This window comes from Molothrus ater, chromosome 6 (assembly GCF_012460135.2).
Source record: "Molothrus ater isolate BHLD 08-10-18 breed brown headed cowbird chromosome 6, BPBGC_Mater_1.1, whole genome shotgun sequence".
In the NCBI taxonomy this organism is placed as follows: domain Eukaryota; kingdom Metazoa; phylum Chordata; class Aves; order Passeriformes; family Icteridae; genus Molothrus; species Molothrus ater.
This window is the reverse complement of record NC_050483.2, coordinates 55,936,905-55,961,466: the sequence shown is the minus strand read 5'-3', so window position 1 is coordinate 55,961,466 and position 24,562 is coordinate 55,936,905. Positions and strand designations below refer to the sequence as shown.

The window sequence follows — 24,562 nt, the reverse complement described above, 5'->3', positions numbered from 1 at the left end:
CAAAGACCCGAATGACACACTCATGTTTTCATAGTAAATACCTTTCCCTCATTCTGAACCCTTGTCCTGCCAGAGCTGTCACCCAGAACTAAAGCCTGCCCACCCTGGTGAGATTAGTGCTGAAGATTTCCAAACAGGAGGCAGATGATTCCACTGAGAACACAATATGCATTATAAGACTGTATTGCAAATGTCAGTGTTCCAATAATATTTTCAGCTGGTAGTTTTTCATCTGAGTTTCCCCGGGGCAGTTGCCACAAATTCATCAAATACTTTCTGTTCATTGTTCACGTGGTAAAAACAGCTGCAGGATCAACTGGAAAGCCACAGTTTACAGCCACGGGTTTGGTGCCCAGCACTCCCAGCAAAGTGCAGCTGTATTAACAGCAAATACCATTTTTTGGATAGCACACCAATGCTGCTGAGTCACAGGGTACCATGTGTAGAGATGCAGCTGTGACTTTTACCACAGGAATTGCAGGGCAGATGCTCCAGAGATCACTTGTAACTCTTGCCAGATACTTTACAGACATAAGAGGTATTTTGAGAAAGGAATCTTTAAGATCCCCACCTTAAAAACAACTGAAGTCTAAACAAATCTGAGTTTCAGCATCATGTACTCTAGGCCAGAGGTCAAGAACTCAAACAGCAAATTGTCTGGAATAAGAAATTTTTTTTTTATTTTTATTTTTGCTGTGTGTTTGCATCTACCTAATATGCCAAGGTTATTTTTGTGGCAGTGTAGTTTGGCTTGCAACTTTTTCAGTGTAACGATTTGTAATTAGCTGGTATGTGCATGGAGACAAAATGTTACATTCCAGGGATCAGTGAACATAACTCCATCAGCAGATTCCTGCAGCTGAAGTGGCAGAAGTTAATGTGGATTGCTGGAGAAAGGGGTTTATTTTTAACATCTTTAAAGGTACAGCTCATTGGTTTCACTTGTCAGTTCTCCTCTGTTGGGGATAAGGGGGAGGGAGGAGCTTGCAAACCTCTCTGGCATTTTTTGGCAAGTTCTATCTGCAGAACTTGCTAAAATGTACAAGGGAGGCAAATTTATTATGACTGATGATAATCAGGTTTTGGGATTCACTGAAGGCACTTCAATGCTTAATTGCCACTTAGTGCTGAATAAGCATTTAATAAACCAAAATCAAGGGCTGATTAAATTATATACTCTAATTACAGAGTACAATAAAAGGAAGTTTTGATTGCAAAGTCAAGTTGTTGGGTAAGGGCACCATTTTTAGAGGTCAGCTCAGAGTTAGCAGTGCCTGACTTCACATAACCTAAGCTAACTTCCTTCATCCTGCAGTAGCAGAGATGTGTCTTTCATCTCTTTGCTACAACAATCCTTCATTTTAATAATGCTGCTGTTGGTAACAGTGCTCACAGCGTCTCATACCTGCACAGAGTGCCAGGTTAGGATGTTTTATTGGATCCTGTTGAAAGCAAAAACCTGGGCCCTGCACTGAGGGCTCTTCCTCAGCCTCCCTGTTTCCTGTAGCTGTCCCTAAGAAGCTGAGTGGATGTTCTAGGCACATTCAGATAGAAAAACAGACTGCAGACACGTATTTCTGTTTTCCTGGTCATCCTCACTACCTGAACAGGCCTGCTAGGGGTGTACATATTGAAATTTGATCTTTTTATTGGCAGTTTTGTTAGCGGTAAGAATTCCAGATTCCTCCCTGAAGCCAAAAGATCAAGCTGGGCACCAAAGCAGGAGCCTTCCTTCCACCTGAGAGGCAGCAGAGGGAAAACCCAAAAGTGCACAGTTCACCCAATGCATGCTCAGTTTTTTCTGTACCCGTACAGAGGCAAAACAGCAGAGCCAAGCTTGAGCCTTGCCTTCCTGCTGGCTCTTCCCAAGAACCTCAGCCAACCCTCCCACGTATGAGATTCCTGAATGCAAAAGGCATGCATTGTAAAGCAGCTCAGATCTGCTGCTTACTGCCTTTTGGGAGGGGCAATTCCTTGAGAAGGAAGATTTGTCAGATTGCACAGGCTGTACAGGTTTTTGTTGGGAGGGTACCATCTTTATTTTTGCTTCAGCATCTGATCTGCTTACCCCATCTGAGACAGGTTGGGGTGACACAGAGATCCCTTACAGAAGGCTGCTCCCCAAAAGCCCAAGCTCAGCACAAGGCCACTGTATCAGATGTGTATCCGGAACTCTTGATCCTAGAACAGGGTTCTTGCATAACTACTGAAGTGTCTTGTATATAAATTCTAAAATAGTCATTTTTTTGCATTGACAAGAACAAATCTGGCAACCAGAGGTTTAAAAAAGGTTCCTAAACAGGCTACTAAGTGTAAAGAGCCAACCTGGCCCAAAGCATTTATTATTTTTCTCTCAGTTGTACATTAGTGAGGTTAGTCAGCCTGAAGTCTAGACACAATACCAACACTGACACACGGCCAGTGCATCAGGAAAGAGCTGAACTGCTGCTGCCAGGCAAGCACAGTGCAGTGCTAATTACCATACTCCGACTGCCAGAGCTGTTCACTCTGGGCTTTTACCACCGTCTTAAAGAGATTAGCAACTTTTCCACCTTCAAACCTTATTAAAAATGATCAGAGAAAGCATTATGTCCCATAACCATCATGTCAGATAAAATATTCTCACTCTTAAAGCTGGAAGTTCCAATTTGAGTAAAAGCTTTATTTCATTTAGAGTTTCAGCATCTGCAGCTGATGTACTGCAGTCCACAGCAATAACCACTAAGCAATCAGGAGCCATTACAGCATGAATAATGCTGCAAACACTACATCACCAAAACCAAATTAATCAAGTACCTGCTGCATACAGTGAAGCATGGGAAACAGCATGCCTGAATTTCCAGTTCAAAAATCTTTGCAAGTTAGTAGAAATCTGGGTCATCATGTTCTGAAATTTAATCATTCTATAGGCAGCAAACATGATTACATCCCTTTGCCTAACAGCATGAGGTAAGCAATTGCAAAGGAATTCTTCATTACAGGCATTATTTTGGCAATCTTCCCAAGGCAGCTGCAGATTTGATTAGCCACCAGGACTGAACTCTCTACAGCAGGAATTCCCACCCACATATGGCTATGGCATCCCAGGAGAGATGAAAAAACATGCTGGGTTCAATATTCCAAGGTAATTTTTCAGCTGACACGGAAGCAGAATGTATTTTCTGCTTATGTTTGCTAAGCTACTGCATCAAATAAGCCTTACACATATAAGGGGAAAAGAACTTTCAGAAAACAAACTTTGGGGTTTGTTTTGGGGTTTGAATCCATCCACAAACTCAAATCTTGTCCCTGAGCACTGGAAGGAATAAAGACAGTAACACAACTGAATCCAACAGGAGTTTATTACCCACACATTGCAGGTGAAGTTAGACACTTCAGTTACCAGTCAATATAAGCTAAATTGACAACTCAGGAAGTGTATAGTGAGTACAAAATCATTAACAAGAGTAAAACAAAGTGCTGATGTATTAATTTTTAAAACATCAGTTGTATACTATTATACAGCAAACATATGATCCTCAACTTAGGGCTTGCATCTCAGTTGTTTGGGTTTTTTTTAAATCAAGTTCTCCAAGAGGCTGAGAGACTGGGTTACAACTGCATTATTTCCCTAAAGGCTACTAACATACAGCCTTACCTTACACAGACAACGCTGGCTTGTATTTTATCAACTTCCTTTTATCAGGGAATGCAGTAAACAGAGAAAAAAATCTATACATAAAAAATTAAGCTCCAATACACAATATTTTTAATGTATATATGTACCTATATTGTGCTACAGATTTCATATAAATCAAGTGTAGGCCAAATTTTGGCATAATTTTTAAGTGCATTAAGTTTAATACAAAATCCCCCTCAGACTCTACTCTTACTGTTCCCATTACCTGCTCCTGAACTGATCTTTTTCAGTTTTGATACTTCAGTCATCTAGAATTGTCTTAAGAGCTAATTTCCATTTCAGTAATATCACTCTTATCTTTCATTACACTTTCTAGCAAAAATAAACTTGTGGGAAAACTTAGTGACTAATTTAGTCAAAATTTAGTGACTAATAAAATTCTCCAACCTGATGGGAATTATTTACATTTACTAGTCAGTATCTTTAAGGTACTGTTATTCCATGTACCCTCTCCTCTCCTCTGATCCTACAGGAACAGTTACTGATCATACACTGCAAGCACACCCTGCTTTCCTTTCTTTTCTTACAAGGCCTCCTACCAACATGCAAGTAACTTCTGGTACAGAATGGAGTGCAAAGAAATTTTTCTAATGCATGGCTAAATTTGCTTCAAAACCAGCATGTGATACTTGCTTGTTAGAGAACACCTAAAGTGCTTTGTCCTCTCTGCCACACAATATCACATTTTGTTTCTAATTCAGCTTTCATTGCCTTTGTTCAGTATTGCAAGAACAACGATGTTAGTGACCCAGTTAATCTATCAATTTGACCAATATATCATTTGCAGTAAATTTTAAAACAGGCTTATATATTTTTTTCTGAAACAAAAGGTCACTTAAGCTTTCCTACAGAATGAAGTCTGGCAAGGTGTCATTCAACTTCCTCCCACAAAAAAGTTAAGTTTCCTCAAAGTCGTTTGCAGAATACAGAGATAAATTATATAAGCAACAAACATTCTACTTTAGACCAAAGAACCACTCAAGAATCAATTACAATAAGTTGAGTCACAATACCCAAGAAATCAATTCTCTCATTTTATCTACTGACTTTACTCTGGGGTCTCTTCCTTCACAGAATTATGGTACAGAGGGGGAGTGTTAGAAATGTGCAGCCAGGCCCACCTACAGAGAATGGACTTCCAAGGTGAGCCCTTTAGGAATCTCATATTTTAACAAGGAGAATCACCCAAAAGCAAGGCTATCACATTTAGAGCTGAGTCATTTCACACTCACTGAGCCTGCTCCCACGTCAGCACAGCCTTGCCCTTCAGGCTTCATTCTCAGTGTCCTGTGGAAGGAACCCAGTGCAGAACTCCCAGTAAAGTTAGCAGGAGTTTGACAGCAATGCCCCTTCATACCACTGGATTATTAAATATCTTCTGTATGGTGTGTGAAAACTGGATTTTTTTATTGAGAAAGCAAATACTGAAACAGAAACAACTTTTAGCACAACAGATGTATTTACTTACAGCATGCAAGGATTTGTTTTTATATATTTTTGCAGCTAACAACCCTTAATTATTTACAAGTTCAAAATTACAATCTTCACATAAGTAGCAATTGCTTACAGAAGTTCTGGACACTCTCTCAGAAATAAGCAAAAAATGGAGTAAAAAATACTGAGACCAGTAATTAAAAAAACAAAACAAAACAAAAGAAAACATACTAGCTTCTAATATCCAGACAATTAAACACTGTTCTGGTAAGAAAAAAAATAACACAAAAGCCACATATCACATTTGGAGATGCCATTTTAAAAGAAATGCATCTTTCTGTTTGGTTTTTCTTTCCAGGAGAAATGCTGCACATAACCTTAAAAAATTCCAAATAAATAAACACCCAACTCCCTTTGGTTTGCCAATTTACCTGCAAGTTGCTCCTCCACCTCCTGCTCAGAGACCCAACAGCTTCACAGGTGATCACACAGGAGAAAGCAAAAGCAATGCTTTTTTATAAAAATGAAACATTTTTCCAAAAGAAGAGATTCTAAAACTCACCCAAGATGCACATGTCAGTTCTGAGTGAGGGCCAGGCCAGAAAAAATCCTGCCATTATGTTTAAGGCAGTCTCAGACTAATTTGCATCTCTTCAGCCTCTTGGAAAACAGAATTTTGTGTCAAACTGCTCTCTATCTGCCTGTTGGTTTAAAGGTTTATTTCACACAATTATTAAAGAAGGCAAATTTAGCCTGCAGCTTTTTGTAGTAAATGTGCATTCATAGCTGGTTCTATGAAGTATATTTCTCTCTGGGACCAAGGGAGTTCACTAGCAGGATGTTTTTGCACCACTCATAAAGGTTTTCAAGCATTTTTCCTTCTGGAAAGACATTTGACTACCTCTTAAAGCTATGTTAACTTTATTTATAAAGAATTTGGTACCAGCTGGTGCTCACACTAGAAATATTTTTCATGTTTAACTCTAAGAATAGATTAGGGCAAAGAAAGTGCTCCAGTTTTACCTGCTGCTTTGTTATGCCCAATTCCAAGGAAACTTAGCTTATCAGTCAACAAAATTATACAACAATACAAATACTTTACTTGGATTTCTGAGCATTGGCATGTCTGTAATTCTTTATCCTCTAAAGGTATTCATATTGCATGACATTTTGTGCTAACTGCCCTCTCTAGGCTAACCCCTTATAAAACACGAAAACAGAACAGTAGAACTTTTTCTCATGTAAACATCAGTGAAGTAGTTGCTGAAGGTGCTGTACAGACATTCTGATGGACATTTCCTGGGTAGTGGAACATGGAACATGATGTTTTGAACCTACTCAATGTACTGTATAAAAATATAAAAAATAAATTTATGACAGTAGAATAAGCTACAGTACAATTTTCCTTAGCCTGTTGAAAGCTCTGTGTGATCTTTTCACCCCTTCCAGATCCTCCACAGTACATCTCATGTTCCATCAATACTACAAGAGAGCAAGCTAGAAAATACAGCTTTAATTATGCTCTTTATGATGTAAACTTGGTTTCTACAAGTCCAATATGTACCTTAAAAAATTAGTTTTGCTCACTTACCTTTTCTGTCCTAGAATTTAAACATTTTTTGCTATAAACTGTAAAGCTAGGATATTTAAGGAGAATATGCTCTAAATTTCAGAGAAAGTTAGCCTATTATTTTTAACAGTCCTCAGACTAATTAAATATAATTGAAACTACACCACTTGCTTAGGGCTTTAAGCATAAGGCATTTTGTGTACATTCCCCCAGCTATTTATTTAATGGCTATCTTGGTGTGTGAAGCCAGATCAGTGGAAATCCCACTCTCAAAACCCCAGAAACCAATTAACCTCTAACTGCACATTCTGCATTGAACTGCAAAAGAGGAACAGACACAAAAATCAAATCCAGAAATACACACTAAAACAAGCTAACCATTTTCTACTGAGTGAGGTCTTTTCAGCTGTGGAAGTTGTTGAACACTCTCAGTTTTGGATACCTCAGTTTGAATACATTCATAGCAGTGCATGCAGAAATGCACCAGAAAAGTGGAGTTTTTCACATCATCCAGTGCCAGCGTACCATAAACCTCATCTGCTTCAAAGAAAGTGAAGTTAATTTTGTCAATCTCCATATTAACAGCTTGGAGAAATCTCCAACACAAAAAACCTTCTAAAACCAAATACTGCTTGCAAAAATGTAGGCTTTGTATTCTATCTAATCACCATATTTGCCAACCAAATGATGCTTTTCCTGAAAAACAAGTACAATACAAAATTAAGTAATTTGTGTCTGCTCAGACACTAAGACAGCGCTTCCTGCAGTGTTCCTGACATGGAAAGAACAGATCAGGCAACACATGAACAAGACAAAATGAAACAGAAAAAAGGCACATGAAATTACACTTGAAGGGAAAAGGATCATGAAAAGCTCAAAAGCACATAATAAAATCCTGCCAAATTTAGACATCACAAACCATTCATGCATTGACCATCCTGCCTTGACTCCTCACAATCTGTCAATCAGAATGATTACAAGTTTACTTTAATTGTTACATTGTCTTATAACTATCTAAATTGGGTAAGTGATTATCACCTTTAAATATAGTATGTTAATGCATAAAAATACAAATTTTTCTAGAATAATATTTTCTAACCAAATACCTAAAAGCAGTGGTCCTTCTAGATTAGTTTGGAATAATAAGTGAAGCCCATTTCTTTGCAGAATGGGGTGTTTTTATTGTTTATATGTTTAAATAATTAATTTTGAATATCCATCCACTGTATAAACAATCTCCAGAAAAATATATCCTCTTGCAGTAACTTACAATACACATTAAAAATACTTACAAAAGGGACTATTGTTCATTTACAATATCTTGAGCTCAAGGACACAATTCCTGGGTCGTTTCATTTATGCAATTTTGATCAGTAAAAACTGGACATTCTGGTTAACTCGGACCATGTCAGCAACATGGACAATTAACATTTTTTTAATATCTGCCTAATTATGTAGGATTTTCCATAAAATTAGGCATTTTTACATCACAGTATATATGGCATTTCTTAATTTAGCAACAGAAAGGCACAGTTATTAAACCATAAAATACAGTACCTGAATTATATATACTCTAGTAATATCTACCAATGCTAATCCAGACATTTTTCTCTGCAAAGGGGGCTAAAGAAAAAGGCTTTTGCTTGTTTATTTAGAAAAATTCACCCTCATTACGAGTTTGGTCCATTAAAAATACCTATTAATTGAAATACCTTGAAGCAGGACTTCAGGAAAGAATAGAAGAAAGCAAATGTAACAGTTTATGGTCCAACAACTTGAATTAATTACTGTGAAATGGCAAACAGATCATGAATGGAGCCTTCTGATCAGCTGTCAGACACACCTGCTGAAGTGTCAGTGTACACAGGTACAGCCTGGCAGCCATCCCAGATACATTCACTGCATCACACACACACAGACTTGGTTACAGCAATAAGTCCAAAAATCAGCATTTACAGAGGTCAGCACTTCTCCTGGACTGATGCTTGACTGCTGGCCCTAAACCATCCCCAGAGATGTGCAAAGCCCTTTAAATGCTTTGCTTGCTTCGTATTGCTGTTAATAGGAAGGCCCTAAAGCCAAGCTGGCTGGCCTTCCCTTAGCAAACTAGTGCACCTCCTCAAAAAGCAACTAGCTCAGTTCTCCCTACCCAAAGTGGTCAAACTGCATCAGGAAAGACCAATGAAATGGAAGAGGCAAGGAACAATAAACATGAGGGAGAAGCCCACCATTCCGTAGGTAATGTAGCGATAGGGCAGCTCCACCTCCATGCGCTGCCGGGCTCTCCGCACGTCGCCCTGCGGGATGCGGAACATTTTACACGCCAGAGGAATCGTGGCTTTCTTCATGGCCACTTTTGTTAGCAACAGAACGATGACCCCAATCAACAAGCGCAGGATGGCCTTTCCAAACACAGTCAGGGTGAGGGAGGACAGGGACAAGGGCAGGGTGTGGGGAGCAGGGTCCAGCTGCAGACCCAGGATGTAGTTGACGTGAGAGCCGCAGGCCACGCCGGCACCGCAGCCCAGGATCTGAGCTGTGTCTCCTCGCGACGTGCTCCACGTGTCCAGGGTGAAAGAGAAGATGCCCAGGGCCAAATGGAGACTGATGATAATTAAGGGTGCATATTTGTAAGTTAAGTTGAAATTGTCAATCAGGTCCACAACTGGATGGAAGATAAGCAGGATAAGAATAGCGTACAGAAATCCAGCAATAACGTCCTGTTGAAGAGAAAGATATGGTTTCAGTGTAATAACTATTTTAAAAAAAGCCCTTAAGTTACATTAACAAGAATTCAAACCTAGCTGCTGTAGCGTTAAAAGCAACTTGTGGATTCCCATCTCTTACCTTTTATAGGATTGTATCTTTCTTATGTTAAACATAAGGGAAGGAATTGCATTTGATGACCTATTAACAAATCACCTGCATCCTGACCAGACCATGAATGAAGTTATGATCAAAGGATCCTTCACTGAAGTTGCAGGTCTGGGCTTTCTAGTAAGGCCTGTTGCAACAGGGCAAGGGGTGATGGTTTTAAACTAAAAAAGGGGAGATTCAGACTGGATATAAGGAAGATATTTTTTTCCAATGAGCATGATGAGGCACTGGTACAGGTTGTTCAGAGAGGTGGTGGATGCCCTGTCTCTGGAAACATACAAGCTCAGGCTGGACAAGGCTCTGAGCAGCCTGTTCTGCTTGAAGATGTCCCTGCTTATTGCAGGGGGCTAGGACTAGATAATCTTCAAAGGTCTCTTCCAGCCCAAAACTATTGTGTGATTCTTCTATGATTTTTCTGCTGGCAACACTGGCCCCTGCCCAGGGCCAGGGCATTCCAACCTACAGTCAGCACAAATCCAGCTCAGCTGTATATGTTCTGCCAACTTAGGTTTGCTGAAACAGCTCAACAGAGGCTCTGAGGGCCTGGGTGCCAACACACCCAACACTGGCAGCAGCAGCAGCAGTCAAGGACCACTGCAGTCAGGCACTAAAGCACCTTCAACTTTCACTCCAGCTTCAGAATTAACAATGCTGGAAGAGTAGGAACTGTTTCCAAATATTAAAGGAGAGGAAGAGATAACCTCTGTGGCTTCCTAACTGATTTTCAGTTTTACTATTGTTTTTAAAGGTCTTTTCTTAATGAAAAGGTTACCCAATGATTTTTTACTTCAGCATTAAATTTCAGTTAACTGTTGACTGATCATTCAGTTGCATGGAACTCTCTGCTACTTTTGTCATGTTTGATTGTTAAAGAAGAATTTGTGCAATCCAAGCACTGCAAAGTGGCCCACCTTCACTTTCATGCTTATCAGCTCTTCCACATGAGCCAGGAAGTGGGACTTCAATCAGCAGAGTTTGTATTGCTCCAGCTTCAATGAATTTTTTTAAATTTGCTTCCACTAATTGAAAGCTTGATAAAAGCTCCACTAAAATTGACTGACATAAACATCAGACTTGCTCATTTCAGAAGCAACAAAAAAACCTTTCTGCTCTATTTGGCACCTACTCCCCCCAAACTCAGGCACGGGGGTTGATGTACATTGCAGGCACCATGTGGTGAACTCCATTCCCTCAAATTCTGCAGAGGATTCAGCTGCAAAACAGCTCTGTCTGCTTGCTCACTATTTGTGGCACAACTTTGTTCTATGACATTTTGTGTCAGTCCATCACATCATCCCTGACAGAATGGTTTTAGATTGGAAAGCCTCCTAACTACTGATGCAAAAATGTAATTTAGTTTTTCTGAGCTACATTATTTTCCCATGCTCCTTTTCCACTGTGTTCATCTACCAGCTTTTCTACTCCCTACCAGACTTACCCTTTTCTGTCTGTTAGCTTTTCTTCTAGCACATGATCCTCAAAAACATCTTGAGCCACTCTCATAAGTGGTCTTGCATTGTGATTATCACTTGTAGTGTTCTTGTTTTCTCATTTCTACATTGTATACATTTGTGTTTCAGTTTGGGGAGTTTTAATCTGTTTAATAAATGAGTGATTTCCAAGATGAAAACTTTGTTACCTGGATTTAAAAAGTCTGGTAAATGAAACTCTAGCATGTTGAGTGGCACTCCAAAATGCACATGCTTTGAGCAGCTGACATGGAATGAACTTTAACAGCCACTTTCTCATCCTGCAAAATGATTTCTACTCTGTAGAGGAAAATTTACTCTACACTTTAGAGCAGTCATCAATTTCTGCACTAAAAAATGACATTAAACACCTGTTAAGTTTCAACCATGGACTGAGTTTATAAAAGACAAGTATAAGTTTAGCATGAGAGTCACTTTTAGCTGTTTAATCAATTTCTGTGCTGAAGAAATGTAAGTCTTCTGTTTCTGTATTGTAGGACACTACCAAAAAATACATCTATATATAATTATTGCACTGTAAAACCTTCAATGTGATAGAAGTTTATTAAATCAGAACAGGATTAAACCAGAAGTTCAGTAGTAGATTAGATTATTTTCTTACCAAAATTGAATGCATTCCCATATAAATTCGACTACAGCAAACCAAAGAACACCAGCAGAATGCCAGGATCAGTCCAAACATAAGGGGATACTGGTAGGGAAGAAAAATGCAGAAACCATATTAGAATTTGAAAAAAAGAAATTAAAAAAAAAACACTCTATGAACATTCTATAATTAATTCCAATTAATGCCACTGATGTTTACCCTTTTCCTTGCCCTAGCCTCCACAGACCTAGCAGAGCACCTTTTCATAAATTGTTAAGTCAAACTTTCAATCTTGCCCATCTTCTTTGCATTCAGGATATATGAATTTCAGTGCTTTTATCAGACTTTTTCAAAGCAGTAAGAAATGTCTCCATCTCTGTAGCAGTTTTCTTGCCATGCCCTGATATCCCAAACTGACCACATGGGCAGAGACAAGTGTGTTAAACTGCAACAGTTTTACACTGGGTGAAGCAGCTCCATCACATATTTAGATTGTTGGCAATTACTCAGGCAGAATCGAGGCTTCACTTCTTTTCCTGAAAAGAAGGAACTCATAACAAAATTACAAAGAAATTCAATTCCTTCCTCAATTCTTTGTTTTAGGGCTTCAGCAGTCATTGACTCAATATCTGGGCATCAGCATGAAACTCCTAAAACAGTAATCTTTTTTGTTCTTTGCAAACCCACATAAATTTCCTCCTACAAGTCACATTTGTTAGACAAAAATCATCAAATAATTACTTCCAATTATTTTTGCCTTCTCACATTTTTTTTTAATAAGGACTGTTTACCAGGAAGAAATAAAATACTTTGCTTTAAAAAGCACATATCATGTATAGAAACATAGTTTCTTGACTTTCTCAGGTTTTGGCTAAAACTATGCTAATTTACATATTACAGCACAGTATGAAATACTTTCCCCACTATTGCAAAATGTCGTACCAGAGAGGATACAGCTTCCTTTTTTGCCAATATTCTATAAAAGACACAGTCACAAGATAAAATGGCAAGTTTCCAAAATTGCTTCTCTTCCTACGATAAACATGTTCAATATAAACAGGCAGCCGAGATGTACTCAAACCCAGGAACAAAATCTACAGGCAGTTTTCCTGCCCTTTCCCTTGTTCCTTTCATAGGTAACCTGAAGGGTAGAATATCCAACAAATTCAAGAAAATATCTTTAAAATTACTGGAGGAAGTTCTGTGTCCCCTGTGAAGGCCACTGAACAGATTGTAAAGTTCCAAAAATCAGTCTTTCTGTAAAAGGTCTGAGATAGGATTATCACTCTTCTGCATTTTTCCAACCTTCACTGAATTCTCAACTCCAGGACCATGTTGGCATAACAAAACTAAAATAAATAACATTCTTGAACTAAGAGAAAATCAGGAAGCTTATGTTTCACATAAGAAGCAGATTTCACATTAAAATAAATACTAAACACAAACTTAACATAACATAAATACTAAACAGCAATAGTTGTGTTCCACCTAGACTAAACTCTGTTTCGTGTAGCAACATTTGTCTTTGCTTCTATCACATTCATCTACAAACTGTATCTAAACAGAACTGTGTATTTGTGACTCATTTCTGACTGCAATGATGAAGGAACAAACTCAGTTTCCTGCCTTTCAGAACTCTGTTAACCCCGGGCAACGCACCAGTAACTCTGTCACACTCACACATGATGGCAGAGTTATCAGATACCAACACTGCTACAGCAGCCACAAAAGCAGCTCTTTGGTACCTCACAAGTGCAGCCACATCCCTCTGCCCCTCTGTGCTTTGGTTTCAGGGAAGGAGGAATGCTGCCTGCACAGCCACACACCCTCCCTGCACCCTCAAAGGACTCCCCCAGCAGAACTGCTGCATGTGCAGGGACAGCTGTACCCCAGGGCCTCTGAAGCAAGAGCAGCTTCGAGTTGCAAACTGTTTTGCCATCACTTGATAGCCTATGTGCATCCTTGTCTCCTGACACACATCCTTTGTGCTTGCAGAGCTCAATCAGGGGTAAGGCTTTTCTTTAATAAAGACTTGTCCTGTTTCTGCAGTAGCTGACAGAGAGAGAGGCTGGAGCTTTAGCAGGAAGCTGAATGAAGTACCAGGCTCAGCAGGGCTCAGTAGCTGCTCATGACACTGTGGGTAAGAGGTTGGGACTGGGGGAGGGAAGAGGTTAGAGCAGCTAAACAGCAAAATCCTGAGAACAAGGAGTATGAAGGAAATAGTTAGGTGAGAAGTCTGATTTTAAGAGTCCTGAGCTGGTGACTGTAAACAGCAGGCAGACTACAAATAATTCTGAAAATGAAAGAAGAGATGTTTGTGTTCAGGAACTCACTAGGGAAGGGTGTTAGTAGAAAGAAACAGAAACTCCAGCTCTGAAGAATGTTTTGGAAAGATTATTTGGCTCTGTCACATCTCACTCTAATTCTGAATAAATATCCCTTAAAGCATCTGAGAACATGGGCTAGTTTAGTTTCTTCACAGCAAAACATGGTAGAATAGCTTGAACACCCTCAACTAGAACAGGTTGCTCAGAGCCCCACCCAACCAGGCCCTGAATGTTCCAGGAATGGGGCACCCACCTCCTCTTTGAGCAACCTGTGCCAGTGTTTCACCAGCAGAAATATAAAACTTCTTCCTGCATCTGATCTAAATTAAGCCTCATTCAGTTTAGAACCATTACCCCTTCTCCTATCACAAGAGGCCCACAGGATTTGGCTCCCATCTTTCTTACAGGAACCTTTTAAGTACTGATCACAAATTAAGCCCAACACCCTGGTTCCTCCTCGGCCTGTTTTAACTCCTACCTTTTAAAGCAGCCACTGGGTTTGAGAATTCCCAGAACACCAAACTGGTAGCACCTGCTTCAAAATCTGCCCTGAGGTGGTGAGACAAGCGTGTGTTTGGGCCTCACACGCAGGCCTAAGTGCACAAGGTGACTAAAGGAGAATATCAGCACTCCCACACACCTCTGAGCTCAGCAGCATGCCGAGCCACACCACCAGCAGGGACATCACCTGCATCCTTGGAAAAAGAGCTGATGCCATAAACTTACTTCCAAATTGTTGCCTGCAAGGCTGAGGTACTAGCAAGCCTTGTAATAATACTGTTTTATGAGAATGGATTTCAAACATCTCCTCTCCAAATCATAAATGAATATTCAAAAAAAACCACCAGCTTTTACTAGGTTTTCTACTTAAAACCAGGCATATTTTATAAAAGACTAATGTGAAAATTTGAATAAAAACTTATATCAAGTGTTCAAAGAAGAAAGTCAGAAGCACTTTTTATTGTGTTGACTTGGGTCTCTACTGAAATGTGAGATATTAAGCAAGACAGCTGAATTCCAGCAGTTTTAGTCCCATGGTTCCTGGCTGCCATGATCAGACCTACAGAGGCACAAAGGACAAAAGATCACCAGTTTACTTCTACCCCAATTCACAGTTGGTTTTGCTCATTTGGGCATCAGAAGGCAGACTGGCATCACATGTGCTTCCAGATGAGGGTGTGGAAGGTGTCAGAGATCACAGCTGGGAGAGGTAGACACAGACACCAGGTTTCATTCTCTCAAAATAAGAATATCCTCAAGAACTCCTTATGCCTCCCCATAGCCAACATGCCACCCCAACAATTCTGAGTGTGGTTTTTTTTTAATTCCATACTACTTTCTCTTTTATAAATTAAAAAACCCCAAACCAATAAGCATGTTATTAAAAAAATAAGAAATTAATTGATTTCTTAACTTCACCTATTAAGGTTAAGCTTAGGGATAAAGCTGACTGAATGACTCATTGTGTTTCAGACCCCAATTTTATTCTCATATCCAGAACCTTGTTTTGATTGAAGAAATTGAATTAAATTCATATTTGTAAAACAGCAGTGAAAATACTCTCAGCAAGTCTTTGAGAACTTTATGTCCTATGTTTTTAAAAGAAAACTCCCATCCTATAGAAAATTCCACTACATCCTCCAAAACAGGCTTGCAAACTTCTGACTGGACCACACACAAAACCCTCCCCTATCCTCCTCCTGCTCCTTGATCTTTTTGCCAAGAGTCTTAATAACATAACCATTGTTTAAAAATGCTTATAAGGAAACAATCTGTCCTAAAAGCTTTGACCTAGGTCAGAAAATTCCTTCTTTCATAAGGGAACACTATTAAAAGACACTAAATGCTCACTTCTTTACCTTTCTAAAGCACATTCTGCACAGAAGTTTCCAGCACCCACAAATGATTCCAAAGTAATTTTCTAATATTTCCAGTGTTCTACAGTATTCAATGATCTTTTTTTTAATCATATCACAACTCAGAAGTTCAACTCGAGTTTGAGACAATTATTTTGGGCTAAAGTCACAGAAAGAATCCAAGCAGCACTTGCAGCACCAGGCTTTTAATAAGGTACCTGGGCCATGTACTGGCAACAGTCATGAAAAGCTATAATCAATGCTTATGGGGATGACTCCAGCACCTGGCTGGACAGAGGAGTTCAAAAAGCACAGCATAAAAACGATTTGTGAGGGAAGCAGAAGAAAAGGGAGAAGAGGATTATTAGAAAAGAGAGACCACCAATCAGTCATTTTAGGAAAAATAAACAAATTCTTTCAAATGGACAGGTGGTAAATAGCACTGATTAAGCTATATTTATCAGTGATTTTCTCCTTTCTTGCACTCACCAACATTAATACCAAGAGATAAAAACCTCAGTGTTACATGTCACTACAAGAACCTCTTCTTAAAATTCCAAGATAAACTTTTCAATGCCAGTCCTGAAGGAAGTTAAAACATTTAATTTTCTGCTACACCTAATCTGAAAAGAAATTAAGGAGTATAGGAATTAGCTTGTTACATCTTTTCATTGCAGTCATTAAAAAAAAAATCCCTCTCTGAACACAGCAAGCAAGAATTACTTATGGCTTGCTCTGTTTATGCCCCAGTACCTAAAACTACATTTTTCTCTGCAAAATAATGTTTTCTCAGTTTAATCAGCACACCCTATTTAAAGAACAAGGAGTGCTTTTACATGTGTACAATGCACCAAGAAAAAGAAACTGCTTGAGAAGTATTACCTTTGAATACCTTTTCATCAAAAACTCTGTATCCAACCTTAGAGCATTTGTTTTTACATGTTTTCCCCCAAGACCCTTTACATTAATTAAAGATTTGCTTAGGCAAAACTGAAAAATACATTTAATGACAATCAACACAGTCTAATGAGACAGGCTGTTGTATTCCTCTGGTAGAGATTCCCTAGTGACATTTGTCAGAACTGGCTGTGCTCTTTTTAAACTTTTAACACCTGCAAAAACAACTTTTTTCATTTTCCTTTACAAACTACAGGCATTAATATGGCCCATGGAAGACCTTACATCTTACACAAGACAAGGCCAGTGCTGACCCTCCAAATTCCCATTTCTCTCTCTCTCTCAAATCATTGTGTGGGTAATTCTGTGTTTTCAGATCATCGCTTCAGCGATGCTTCCCATGTCAGAAGAGTTTTTGTTTGACTGTTTAGGAAACATGTTCAAGAAGACCAATTAGACAAGCATGCACACATCTCTTTGCCAACATCTCTTCTCAACGTTTTAGTATTTTAGCCAAATATTTGGGCTTCTCTGAGGGGTGATGTGTCTCTTTCTGAAGGGACTGCACTTGCTCCTGCACACAGACTTTGTATGTAAGAGATGGCTTTCTATGTGTAGCTTCCAGTTTATCACTACATCAATCTTACTGAAAATGCAAACCTTTCACCAAGGACAGACATTTAAAACAAGGGTGTGCCCCTTTCTGCAAAATTCTCACTGTAGCACTGTTGTGATTAGGCTGCTTATTCATCCCCATAACCAATTATTCCCTATTTCCAGTGGGGATCAGAGAGTTTAGCCTTTTGAAATGAAAGAGCAGGCAGACAATTCTAGAGGTAATCTTCAATAGGGGTCAGTCAGAACCACAGAGCGATGCAGATCTCCCTGAAATCCCAACACAGATCCTGTCAAACCCATCTCATTTAATTACATTCAGCAGCCTTGGCTGATAAAAGTCACAGTGCAGATGAAAGATTTCTGGAAGGGAGTTTCACGTGGTACCACATAAGAGTCTTACACAACCGGTACCACAGAGAGTCAAAAGAGCACTGAGTAAATGAAAACTGGAGATGAAAACTGCATCAGAGAGGCCACTGGAGAACAGATGCACCCAGTGCAGGTTCAGCAGGGCTGTTTATCCAGGTCACCATTAGCAGCAGCAGGGTGGAAAGGCAGTCACTGATGACAGGCTTTGCATATCAAACACTGCCAGCCAGGTACCCAGCGAGGACAGGGCTGTCATATTCAGCACCACGGGCTGCTTCAGCAGGTGAATCAGCGTTGTTAACACGGTTAAAGGCCTGCTCCTCATCAACCCAGGCCCTGGGCTCCTGCTCAACATCAACTGAGCTTTGCTCGGTGGCTACAGTGAGAGCCAGCAGCTCCTCATGAGCTCATTAATGCAGAGCTCAGGAAGGAGTGCAAACCCATCATTTCCTAGTGCAGACAGCCACTGCTACAGCCAGGCTGCATGCTGGAGGAACTCTGGATAGAAGCGAATTTTCTCTATTCCCGACTGATATTTATTTTTCTGTATTTTCTGACATTCATTTTTCTGAATTTTCTGTATCCCCTGGCTGATATTTATTTTTTTCTCCTCAGAATAAGCCAGCAGAGTTCTGACACGTTCAGGTACCATTCCAACTCAAGGACCATTTCTAATAGAATATATCATGGTGTCTATTTGAAATCAACAGTTCAAAGTAATCAAACAAAATATAAAAAATACTTTTTCCAGTAGTCTCAGCCTGAGCCTTTGGAGATTTTGTGGATAATTAGCATTCACATTATCTCTTCCTCACCCCATCTGAGACACGATATAAGCCAGCCTGGCTCAAACTGTCATGACTTCAAAGAAAGCAAGTTTTCCTCAGTTTGATAAAGGTTGCTTCTTCCTACATTGTATCAAGATCTACAACCTCACTGTCTTTTAAACGTTTGCCCTCCTCTGTCAGGGTATCAGCACTTCAAAGATGGGGAATCAACATTTACAACACTCCCAAATTCTCATGAGTCTTTGACATGAGCTTTGTATTTCATGGTTACTAAAGTGTTGTTGAAATAAATGGTTTTCCGTGCAGAAATGTAACATATTAAATAAATAAATGAAATAAATGAACATGGATTATGCAAGAAATCAAAAGTTTCAGAGAAGCTCTCATAATACAAGAAGAAACTGAAAAATTTGGATACAATGGACAGAACAGTTAGCTACTATGAAAGTTATCCTAATATGTAACTCACTCCTGTCTGAAAGAGTTTCATTGAATATTCCCTATGCCCAAAGTCTCTAACTGTGATAATTTCCCAAAACCATCTTTAAAATACATTATCTCCGAAAAGATTTTACTTGAACAATAGAACTATTGCATTTTTAGCAAGTATTTTCGTTTTATAGTCAAAAATCCTTTTGAATACTATGTAAAAATAATTGTAACAGGATTGCTTAAAGGCATTGAAAAATTGAAATGCACAAAGTCAACAGGCTAAGAAAAAACCCTACTGCCATCCCAATATGTTTTTAAATGGACAATCTGGGCCACACCTAGAAAAATAGGAGCACATTTTCTCTGTTCTCTGTTTTCTTCAAGAAAAAGACTCAAATAAATTGTCTTTGATACAAAAGAACTATCACACAATTGAAGGAAGTCATAGATCACTGAAAGCAAACTGGAAATTAGCCACACAAGAAAGAGACTCCCTCCTCACTGGTGTAGCATCTTTTAGAGCAAGAGGAGCTTTCTTTGGTTTAGTGTAAATTTCAAAGTGACAAACTCAAAGCTGCGTGTATTGCAGAGGAAAAGTCCCTGCAGAGAGTTACACCTGTATCTGCCTCAATCCATCCTCAGCCTCGTTCCACTATGATCTGCTGAACCAACAGTCCCAACTTTGTCTCACAACAATCAGGCTCTGATTTATTAAAATCAACTCTAAATGCCCAGCTTATAGTTGTGTTCTTTATACTAAATATCAGTATATGTAAGTATTCTTTATACTAAATATACACAGAAAGAGGTTAAACCAACAGGTTTAAATCCAGTGAGCTGCACATACTAGTAAATTTGTAGAATTTAATAAAAATAATACTAAAAACCTCTTTAATAGCTTTCCAAGAACTTCTGAGGTCAGTCTTTTTTAACACCATTTCCAGAAAAACACCATTTTCCATGACAAAAAGATGTCACATAGGTTCTATTCCCTTTCAACAGAAGTAAAGCAGGGAGAACAGAAGACGTGTCAGATGAAAGGTTAATGAAAAGACTCTAGGCATGCCACTGGTTAATTACTGATTAATTTATGGAAATAATTTTAAAGTCAGAAGTGATTTTTTTACATGAGTATTTTGAAATGACAGAAATTGGTCTCAGAGAGGTCTTTTATTCATATTCGTTTTCTAAGAAAAAGGAATTGAAATCAAGACTCAAACACTTTGCTTCTGCATTTCTTAAGCACAGTCCCACACGAATAACAAGGCTGAATGTTTATGATTTCTCACCATGCATCCATGGTAAATATGTTTAGTCAATCAGAGTGTTTCACAGACTGCAGCGGCAGGGTTGGCAAAGCACAGATCGAACTCGGTTCATTGGCAAAAACACCATTTCACACCCTGTTTGCTGCTCCTACAGAGGCCATCGAGACGGGCTCTCCTCTGCACACATGACATCAGTCTGTGCAAAGCTGATCCACTGGTACTGCTAAACGAGCTTTCCCACATGCAGAGAGTACAAAACCAGTTTGTGCTTCCAACTGACACCAGCCCTGCACATCTAACAAGCAATAATCAAATATACACAGATTTTGGTCATTTAGTAAAAACAACTTTGAGATTAGGCATCTCAGTGGCAAAACTTCAAATATTTATTTCAAACACTCAAAAAACATGACATTATTATTTTATATATATTTATATATATATATATATAAATGTATGTATGTATGTATGTAGTTATTATGCCGGCATAACTCCAGCATATAATACTTCACCTTTTCCTAGCAAATATGAATCCCTAAGAGCTTCCTTCTGGGCACGTGCATTCAGCTTGCAGAAACAGATAAATAATCTTTGGTTAGAGAGGCCAAATAAAATCTCTAACCCTTAATCATCCCATTCCTTTCAGTCACCCATTCTAGATGCTGAGATAGAGCCACAAAGTGTCAGGCAGCGCCAGCGACAAATGGTGATTGTTACCAGCAACTGGGAAGAGTTAAGCCCCTGCACGAAGCTTAGGATCAGAGTTAGTTTTCTCCACCGACATGACTTATATCCACCTTAAACCAGGTATTACAGTAAGGATTAGTAAACACTAACAACTTAAGAGTCTAATTACTGCCTAACTTCTTAAAACGCTGCACTGGATATTTACCTGGGAAAGCCTTCTCTCAGCTACTGCTGAAAGTGGTTTAGTGCAGTGATTTAGAGAGCTGGATGTGCTTTCTTTGGAGTTGCTGCTGTTGCCGTACTTCCAGCAGCCAGCGCCAAAGCACATGCCACTGCTTGCGTAAACCAGACGATCAACAGTGTTATTTTAACTTATCTATTGACCCCAAGTGCAACAGCCAGATTTTAGAGATTCTGCTGAATGAAGGTGATGAAAATATCACAGATTATCAGTTCCTGCTAATTATGAACACATTGATAGGTTGTAGAACCTCCTGAAAGTACAAATACCAGGATCATTTCCAGGTTGTGGTTAATGAAAATGAAATCGTTAAAGAAAAGGCTAAAGCTACAACTCAGTGACGCTACAAAGTGACTCGAAGCTCAACAAGAAGCCCTTTAGTTACTGGCTCTCCACTAAATTCTCACCCCTGTAAAACCAAATGCCTGTAAAAACACTAGATGCTTATCCAAACTTTGTGCAAATGGACAAGCTGGAAAAAACCCTCATCGGAACAAAACGCAGATTGTTACTGCGAACTTTTCATGCGTGCTGAGCTAATCCTCAAAACCAGCACAACTTCCATTCACAAGACAGAATGACTAGAACACTTCTCGTTACCTGAGCACTCGCTTAAAACACAGAAAAAAAAAAAATTAAGAGTGAGGCAAGGAAAAAAGGTACGAATAAGACGTTTTCCCAACCAAACTCAGCCACCTCCCCACCCGAGGAGGAATCAGGTCTGTCACATGGGGTCTGTTACACCTCGGGGATGGAAAGCGCACGGATGAGGAGGCGGAGGTGCGAGCATTACCTGCCAGCGGCCGTAGCTGAGCAGCAGGAGCGCCAGGGGGATGGCGGTGCCCGACATGGCGTGGGTGGAGGGCATGCTGTACTCGGAGTTGTAGAAGACCTCCAGCTTCACCACGGGCGGCGAGGCAGGACGCGGCCAGCGGATCACATCCTTGGTGCACTGCCCCAGGTACATCACCCACACCCAGATGATGATGAGCCTCCGGCCCAGCCAGGCGTCCACATTCCAGATGCAGAAAGGGAAAAAGAGGATGTAGAAGAGCTCGTTGCCCAGCTCCGTGCCCAGGCTGAACAGATAGTAGAGGAAGCGGCTGCGAGTGGCGAACTCCTGGCTGCCGTCCTCCTCCTCCGTCAGCGAGTTTCGGCGCGGCCTCCTCCTCCAGCGCCGCGGGGTTCCCGCCGCGCCGGGCACGGCCCCGTTCCCGGTGGGATGCGCCTGCCCGCCCGCGGGGCCACCGTTCGCCACCGGCCCCCGCTGCTCCGCGCCGGCCCAGCCCGAGGGCCCCTCCACCCCGCAGAGCCGCTGGAACGCGGCCACTTTCCGCGGGTCCTGCAGGTGGGCGGCCAGCCGGGCCAGGCGCTGGCCGAGAGACATAGCGGTGGGACCGGGGGCGGGCTGAGGACGGCGGGGGACTTCGTCTGAGGGGTGGAGAGGGGGACGGGAGCCCCGCGGAAAAGGAAAGCCGCTGCCTGAAGAGAAACCCGCTGGAAGGCGAGGCGCCGCGGATACCGCGGGACTACCCTCGCCTCACCCGCTCCCTCCCGCCGCTCGCTCCTCACGCCCTCCCCGCTCGCTCCCTCCCTCACGCCCGCGCCGGCCCCGCCCCGCCGCGCCTGCGCGCAGCCCCCGCCCCGCGGGAAACGTCCTTGGCGGCGCGGATTGGCCGCGGCTCTCCCTTGGTCCCGCCCCCACGGGCGGCGCAGCCAATCGGAGCTCGGCGCTGCGTGAGGCGGTGCGCGGCCTGAGGCGGCCTCGAGCGTGAGGGGCAGAGGCAGAGGCAGCGGAGGGCGGCCCGTGGGGTTGGGTCGGGTCGTGTCGGGGGACCGTGGGGGAGCCTCATTCTCCTTCTTCTCCTTCGTTATAGAAACCCCGAATCAATTGCGGTGGATGAGACCTCTGAGATCATCGAGTCCAGCCTGTCACAGATCACCACCTTGTCCACTAAACCATGGCACTGATTGCCTCATCCAGTCTTTCCTTAAGTACCTCCAGGGACAGTGACTACCAGCTCTCTGGGCAGCCCATTCCCAGTCACCCTTTCCGTGAAGAAATTCTTCCTAATGTCCAACCTAAACCTCCCGTGGTGCTGCTTAAGATTGCCCGAAGCCTAAATCGGGTGGTGTAAACACGAGAGGAAAGCGGACTGGTCGCAGCCCCGGCCGGTCAGGCCCGTTCAGCCATGGCGTCAGGCCGTGAGCACGGGGCTGCGGAGCCGCTCAGGGAGGTTCTGCAGTGCCTGAGGCAAGCAGTCGTGTCTTATCCCGTCTCCATAGTCGGGAGGAGATTTCACATCTCCTGAGGTGCGTGTGTGTGTGTGCAGGGCTGGCAGTTCAGCAGGACCGGCAGATTTGTGAGCGGGTACTTTGCAAGTCCGCAGTTGCTTCGGTTTCCACACTGGAAATGCTGTGAGAAATGCAGTCCCTGATCTCTCCTGCTTCCTGTTGCTTTGCCTATACTACATATGCTGCTCCTATGTATTTGTATCTTGCCTTAAAATCAGGAGGTTCAAGAAGTGATAAACTGTTGCTTGTGCCGTTTTAAAAAGGACGAGCAATATGACCCAAGCAACTGGTTAGCTTAAATCCTAATCAAAATAGAAAATCTGATGTGGAATTCAAATAAGTTGAACAAAGGAATATGATGCAGATCTAGAGTGTTTTTAGTTAAAATAACTATCAATACTGTTTTGAGGAGGTACTTGATTTGGTGCTGTGTGATATTCTCATTATACACTGCTAACAAACCGTACAAATGGAATTTGCTGCCATATCTCAAGAAGAAATCTGTATGACAACTTAGTTGAAAGAGATGGCGTCTAAAAAGCTCCTAGTAGCAGGTTCCATGTCCTGCTACATTTTTAGCAATGATCTGGAAGCAGATCCAAGCCTGCTGCTGCAAAAATTCAGCTCCAGGATCGAATGGAATTGTAAATAATGATGAGGATGGGGCACTGATCAATACAGTTTGTTCAAGCAGCTTGTTCAAACCTAGTGAATTTTCATTCATCAAACCATATAGCTGTCTGTCTTAAAACCCAAGTGTGGAGACCATAACTGGAAAATAGAAGACTCTGAAGGTAATGACTTTGAGAAGGATTTTAGGGTCACATAAGTAAGCAATCAGATAAGGGCTCTCCTGTATGCTGCTATGGCAGAAAAGGATTAATCAATGTATAAACAAAGGAATTAAAAAGTGTTTGTTTTACCTCTCATGTTTGACCTCAATAATATCATCACAGGGTAGTGCATACAGTGTTGGTTTTCAGATTTTAAGAAGCACATTGGAAAATAAGAGAGAGCAAAAGAATGAAGCAAAATGTTCTGGTGGTTGGAGAAAATGCCTTATGCTGGGATGTTTTAAGAGCTCAGGCTGTTAAAGTTATCTGGAAGAGAACTGGGAGGTGACTTGATTGTCGTGTACAGGAACATTC

The 24,562-nt window shown here is 41.0% G+C and overlaps 1 protein-coding gene across 1 annotated transcript; it reads right to left on the bottom strand.

The window, feature by feature from the left end:
• Window positions 1-3,323: 3,323 nt before the first annotated feature.
• On the bottom strand, window positions 3,324-22,652 carry SGPP1 (sphingosine-1-phosphate phosphatase 1). The gene is made up of 3 exons (XM_036384412.1): window positions 21,913-22,652; window positions 11,652-11,741; window positions 3,324-9,403 (listed from the first exon to the last, which is right to left on the bottom strand). The coding sequence occupies exons 1-3, from the start codon at window positions 22,504-22,506 to the stop codon at window positions 8,852-8,854; spliced, it is 1,236 nt and encodes a 411-aa protein (XP_036240305.1). The 5' UTR covers window positions 22,507-22,652; the 3' UTR covers window positions 3,324-8,851.
• Between the last annotated feature and the right edge of the window lie 1,910 nt (window positions 22,653-24,562).

What these genes read in the sequence shown, in the direction of transcription:
- SGPP1 (XM_036384412.1), bottom strand. Translation starts at nt 22,506, where the DNA reads ATGTCTCTCGGCCAGCGCCTGGCCCGGCTGGCCGCCCACCTGCAGGAC. An exon ending in TCAGCTACGGCCGCTGGCAG is followed by an intron (nt 11,742 to 21,912) that starts GTAATGCTCGCA and finishes CTTCCCTACCAG; the next exon opens with TATCCCCTTATGTTTGGACT. An exon ending in TGGGAATGCATTCAATTTTG is followed by an intron (nt 9,404 to 11,651) that starts GTAAGAAAATAA and finishes TCTCTTCAACAG; the next exon opens with GACGTTATTGCTGGATTTCT.